We start from the raw sequence: 6,990 nt of genomic DNA, 5'->3' as shown, positions 1-6,990 counted from the left end.
TCCTCTTATTCCAATTCAGAGTGCCCAGAAATTATTGTCAATTGTCATATGATAATATGGCATTTAATAACTGGTGGGACATACAATGACACCGTGGAGATGTGGGCCCAAGACCCAGTGCTTTGATCTACCATTTTAACTGAGCTAAGCTTTCCTATCACATCCCAGACGGGAAGTTTTTCAAAGATTGAGATGTTAGTTCATTTAGCAGATTTTCCCCCCTGATGATTCCATACTTTTATAGATATCTAATTTTAAAATTTGTAAAACATTTATTTAAAATGAGAGGAGGTTGCACAAATACATTATTTTCAATTTTATTTAAATCAAATAAAGCTGTGACTGACGTGAAGAAACTGGCATAGAAACCACATGAATTTTATTGAGATAAAAATTTAAAGATGAAATCCTAGTACCTAATTATCTTATCCAAAATAATTAAATGTAAAAGATACACATTTTAAACAGTCACACACATGTAGGCATTACACAATGCACATACTGAAGTCATAAAACATTTTATACTGCTTTATTATAAATAATTGGAAATAATATTTCATCTTTCAAACTCAGATAACAAAATAGTAAATATCATGCTTTCTTTTTTTTCTTCATTATTTCATTTTATTTTTGTAATAAGAGTTGGGGAGTAGTATTTCTTATCAAAAGACTGGTAACAAAAATCTGTAGGAACACAAAAGAACAAACACTCACTTTCATTCACTTAAAGGAAAACAATCGAGAAGGTTTTTAGAGGGAGAGGCTAAACAGTGCTATGAAGGAGTCACCAAGAATAGAAAGACCGTAATATCAGCAAATATCATTTGTAAGGCAAAATGGGGTTGTATACAAATCCATAAACACAAAGATGTGGTGGTAAATTTTAACAATATTTTCTTAAAAATGGAATAGCTTTATTCTCTCAAATGGAGGAAATATGTGTCGTTGCTTTGAAAAAACTTATTTTTCTAAGAAAGGACACCTTATATATATTTCTACTTTCATATAGTAACTCACATTTTGATAACAATACTTCATTACGGTAACCTTGTACACTTAGAGGGAGAAAACACTTTTTGAGAAAACACTGTAGCACCTTCTATTTGCCACAAAACCTGTGCCCCCAAATTCACTTAAAATAGATTATCCCATAGGAATATTTTCATTAAGAGAGTTATACTAGCTAGCAGTCAGAACTTTTTAGGTGACTGATTAATTTTCTCTTTTTGTGTATTTTCCTCATGTTTATTTAATACAGTTTTGAAAATGTTCTCCACCAAATGGTTTTTTAAAAATCAGAAATTTCCTTTGAAAACAGAGCTTGAGAGAGAAAAATGTGAAGAAATAATGTATTTCATAAAATAGCTTAGTAGATTTCTCTGGAAACTTGGGTTTATTTGCATCAATGAAGGACAATTTGCACTCCAGATTAAACAGCTATTAGGTTTACCATGGAACTAAACACACTATGTACAGTGATATTTATAATTCTTCCTTTATTTTTCATAGACTTCAAAGTGTATCTCTCATAGAAACTGGAACAGGGTGAATCTGGAAAGCATGTTTCAGTTAATCGGCAAAAATTAAATTAGCATGAAATAACAGAATGAAGAACTGAAATCATTATGTTAAAAGTAAGGAAGTTACACTTAAGTGTACACACGCAAGATGATATTGTAAAATGAACTGTTCCAGCTTCCTTGGTTTTACTCCAATTTAATATACTCAAAAATACTGTTTTCATGTATAATATCAAAAGAAATAGTAAATGCATGTATATTATTTTAAGAGCGTGATGGTATATTTCACATTCTTTAAACTTTACTCACGCTATAAATATATTTGTGTATCAGTCAGTCAGTTTTTAAAGTAAGTGAAAACTGTCACGTAGGGGGTTAATTTCTTATTTCATATGTCCATACTTGATTATGCCCATTTCTTTCCTGAAAACTGCATAAAAAAATCAAAGAGTAAATGGAGGATGTTTCTACCTTACACTATTCTTCTCCATGTACTACAATTCATCATGGTTTAGCAAAAAGGAATTTACATTTGAAGATGGGTTAACTGAAATCAAGGAGTAAGTATGATTTAAGAGTTAGGCTTCTGGAATCCATTAACACTTAACCAACTTAGAGGGCAATGGTTATTCTTCTTAGACTTCTATCAAAATTGTGCAACAGTATAGACTGATTTTTAGTAGGTTTGCATAGAAATAACACCATTGCACTGGTGTGAGACTTTTCCAAAGGATTATGGCAGGCCTGTTTGTGTTCTTCATGTATATTCTTCTTTTTGTGTTGTTCCCTTCCTCCTCCTCCTTCCTTCTCAGTTTTTACATGACATAAACCATATTTATCACCTGGCTACCACAGTTCTAAAATAAGATCCAGTAGTAGTTTGAAGCACAGTGAACCGAACAGTTTCTTCCCTTTTTAAAACATGACAGTGAGTGGCATTCTCCATAGTCAAGCCATGTGAACACAATTAACCTCATCGAGAGACTCTGGTGAACTCAAAAGGCTCCAAATCCAGTCAAGAGCCTTGGTGACTTCACATAACTGCCACTTGTGGCTGGAAGGGAGACACTATCATTTGCTTCAGAAGTTTTCGAGCAGTTTCTTATTTGGTAGCTTCTTCAGATTTCTCTGTTGCTTTTATCACTGCTTTTGACATGATGCCTTCAAAAGTCCAAAGGTCGAATCATCATCGTTGTGGAACGTAAGGAGTAACTGGGCCCTTTGAAGTAGTGCCACTTTATACCGTTCAGTTTTCCATGGTTTTGTCCGGCAGTGTAGAACATTCCATTTAGATTGGAGGGGCCACAAGCATCAAACCACCAGCCTGAAAAAATGAGTTAATAATGAGAGAGAAAAGAAGGAGAAGAAACAATTAAAAGTGATATTGAACATGTGGAAATTCATGGCACTAACCAAGGTGGAGTTTCTTTCTATGGAGCTTCTGGAGTTTCTTTCTATACTTTCTATGATCACTTGCAAATAAAAGGCATTCAATAAAAAGCTTCTTGGTAGTGGAAATGTCTTAAATAACATCCAACTTAGGCAGTATATGGACGGAGAGGAATGTGCTCACGGAAAGCAAGTTTCAGGGTCACTCTGGTGGGACTCATTTCCCATTGTGATAATGGAAAGCTCCTGGGATTCAGGATAAGATCTAATTCAGACATAGATTTATATGTAGGGCAAGTAAAATGCAGATACCCTTGGGCATGCTGCCTTCAGTCTGCTATTAGGAATAGAACAATTATTAGTGAAGAAGTTCAGAAGCTTAGACAGCTGACATCTAAGTAGGGTAAAAGAAATGTTTTCCATCTACTTCATAATTTTGCCAAGAACTGGTCCACAGCTGCTTCTGAAATTAACTGGATACTGCTCAATGACTATGATGCTCAAATTAAATTTGAATTACTGTGCTCTCCCTATATTTTATAGCAATATGGGAAGTGTTCATCAATAGTAGCCATATCGGTTCCTACAGAGAACTATTTTTTTTCCTGTGACTGTTCAAGTTCTTTCAAAACCTAGTAAAAAGGAAAACAACTTGATGAGTAATATGGAGATCTTATGCTTGCACAGCTCTCTGTAAGGATAACTTAGTACTTTATTTTCAAATGAATTAAGTTTCTTAGATTTTTAGATAAAACATACTACTTTTTCTCTGTCTCCTGAAGTAACACTACTGAAATCTTTAGGGAGCAATTCATGCCAGAGACATTCTGGTATATTTTTATTTGGATACAGTTGACCTCTCTTTGATTACAGAGTTATACCTAAGGGACTAATAGCTAAAGAAAGAGAAAGCTGTACAACTGATGTTTAACTGTAACATGAGCATCGTTTTGTAGAAACTAGAAAAAGTTAAATGGAGAAAAGTTAGTTCTCACTTTTCAATTTTGGAAGATGAGTACAGCAAAGTTGTGTTTATAAAGTCATACTAGAGGCAAAGCAAGCTGAAATGTCAACTTATATTGGAGAACAATAAGGTATGTTTTGATGAATTTGGAAAGACTGTCTCCAATGCTGTTTTACCAACTGTATGCAAACAACATAGATGTTAATGCAGTCAAAACATGAGGGACAAGAAGGTTCTTGTTTGGCAAGGAAGGATGAACCACAAAATTCCACATTTTTTGGAAGATTTTATTTAATTATTTATTTGAGAGAGAGAGCGAGCGAGCACACAAGCCCACAAGTCAGGCGAGAGGCAGAGGGAGAGGGAGAAGCAGACTCCCTGCTGAGCCCAACGTGGGGCTCGATCTCAGGATCGACCCAAGCTGAAGGCAGAAGCTTAACCAACTGAACCAACCAGGTGTCCCTCCACATTTTTTCCATAAAGATTAATTCCTTTAAATTGTAAGTATAACTAGTTAAAAAATGTGTTATTTATATTACAAAAAGCATTCTGATATTAGGGAATTTATTCACCTTAATGACTCTCAAAGGATAAAATGAAAATCCAATTTGAGCGCTCCAGTATTTTAACTTTCTCCTCCTTTTCTCTGACCTTCTTGAGGTACACTTCCATCATGTTAATGAGCCTTTCATAGTCTTTCAAATATCCACCATGGTCTCTGAAGGAAATGCAGCTACTTTATTGTTAGGAACTACTACAAATCATAGAATGATCCTCCAAGTTACACTAGGTGTTCAAGGTAAAAATGTGTGTTTTTGTTTGGTTTAGAGGAAGTCCACAAGAGTTCTGGAAGACTGTGGGAAGGCAGAGGTCCACTGCCAAAAACAGCCTGGCAATGAAAGGCACAGGCTGAAGATACATTCATTGGGAAATTTTCGATGAGATTAGCAAAGAGACAAGAAACAGTTGGGGCACTTGAGAGAATCCATACATTGATCTTGGGTATTTTTTCTAATTGAGGAAAGTGGGATAATATTTGTGGCATGGGGAAAGACATTTTGGAGAAACTGAAAGAAGACCACACGGCTGGGTCAGAGTTAGCAAGAGGAATAGAAGCCTCAAGCTGGGAAAGTCTGAAGATGAAATCACATAGTCTTTGATACATAACCCTAAGAACAATGTAATGAATGGCGTGGTCTATCTCCTGTACTGAGGGCTGCACCTAATAGAGTTTGCTTAACAAATGACTGGGAGTGACTATAGGCTTATTGACAGATTGACTGATATTGACTGTTTCTCTCTGTAAGGAGTCAATGGTCTGAAGTAGTTTAGTTTACCAAAAAGTTCTATTTGATAGACACCCCAATATATAACATCCATGATTGTTGTATTTGTTCTTTCTTTATCTATTCAATATGTATTATTCATATATGTATTACTGTGACTATTGTTACACAATACTCAACCAGACGGGCCTGGGCCCTCCCTTCATGGAACTTACTTCAAATGTGAGAGACAGACATAAAGTAAGCAAATAAGGAAAACACTTACAAATCATGATTTAAAAAAAAAAAAAAGAAAGAAAGAAAGGAATCAAGGAGATTTGAAGGAGAGCAACAGGGGACCTACCTGACTTTTCACATTCATAGAAGAAGCTGATATTCAGTGAATACAGAAGGATGAGAGGGAGGCAGTTGTGTGATGATGAGGAAAGACTCTTTTAAGCAGAGTATAGCAAGTGCTCATACCATGAGGAAGAAAGAGAGCTTGACGTCCTTAGAAACTAAAAGAACATCAGTGTAGCTGGTACATCATGAACAAGGGGGAAACTCATAGGAAATGAAGGCAAAGAAGCAGGCAGTCTTGTTGAAGGAGTGCAAAGTTGAACAACGTTTCCCGAAAACGTCAGAGTTCATCTGGTCTATTTACCCATCATCAGATGCAAGCAAGACATTCTCTCGGAATAAGAACCAGTATTTCACCAAGGAACCAGATCAGGTTGAATATTAACCAAGTATTATTTAGAGCCCTCATTCTATAACTATGGTCTGCCAAAGCCATCCTGAGCATCTGTGACAGCAAAAGGAAGGGGAAAAAATAATGAAGAGTCTATTCAACAAATATTAACCAATGGATAGATACAGAGGTTGGAGTGGAATAAAACAGAATTCTTGGCTTTGAGGAGTGCAGAGTTTTATGTAGGAGAGAGAGACAATAAACTGTTTCAAAATGAGATGATGATTGTGAAACAGAGATGAACAAAATCTATGGAAACGGGCAGAAAGTCCTGTCTGGGTCCACAAGGTTTACTTACCCCCGAGTTGTGTCCTGAAGATTGATGTGAGTTCACTGAACAGAAAGAAATTCTGAACACAGAATGTGCTCTGAGAGAGCAGGAGAAAGTGTCCATTAGCAGCCTGACTTGGCTGGACTGCCACTGGGTAAGGGGTTGGAGAACATAGGGCTAGCAAAATAAACAGGAGGGAGAACACAGAGGTTTTTGTTTTATTTTTTGAAATTTTCTTGTGGGCAATGGAGAGCCTGCAGTGCACCAGACAAGAAATTAGAAGACCTAGACTTTGATGTTGACTGCACCAATTAATAATCGAGACATCCTAAACAGTAATAATAATAATAATAATAATAATATCTAATATTTATTAAAAAGTTAGTATGTATCAGGGACTGTGCTACAGTAATTATATGCATTCTCTCATTTCTTCCCCCAAACAATCTTAGTTGATGTGGGAGGTACTATAATAAACACATTGATGCTCAAAGAGTAAAGAAATTTTCCAAGGTCACACAGGCATCTGGTTCCACATTCTTATGATGTGGTTTATAATGTCTGATCAGCCATTTTTGCAGCATGGTTGTATGGATCAAATAAAATGACACACTGACTACTCAAACCAGTAAAATCCAAAATAAGTGTTTGGTGTAAGTTATCTAAGAAATGGGATGGAAGGTTTAGGGTGGGAACACGAAGGATTCGATCTTGTGGGGGCACCATATGATTTAATAATGAATACCAGGTCGTCAGTGCAAATGTATCTCCTTATTCGCTTGGCAGGGCTTATTAGAGAAATATGACAAAAATATGACAAATGAGTACAG

General features: G+C 35.9%; 1 protein-coding gene across 1 annotated transcript in view; it reads right to left on the bottom strand.

The window, feature by feature from the left end:
- Positions 1 to 514: 514 nt before the first annotated feature.
- Positions 515 to 6,990, bottom strand: part of ANGPT1 (angiopoietin 1) — a 240,486-nt gene continuing 234,010 nt past the window's right edge. Inside the window, exon 9 of the mRNA XM_080801088.1 lies at positions 515 to 2,844. Within this exon, the coding sequence (XP_080657214.1) occupies positions 2,684 to 2,844 (161 nt within the window). The 3' untranslated portion in view covers positions 515 to 2,683. The remainder of the gene's footprint in view (positions 2,845 to 6,990) is intronic.

Source organism: Martes martes (genome assembly GCF_963455335.1).
Source record: "Martes martes genome assembly, chromosome: 4".
Taxonomy (NCBI): Eukaryota; Metazoa; Chordata; class Mammalia; order Carnivora; family Mustelidae; genus Martes; species Martes martes.
This window is presented reverse-complemented; position numbering and strand designations above follow the sequence as displayed.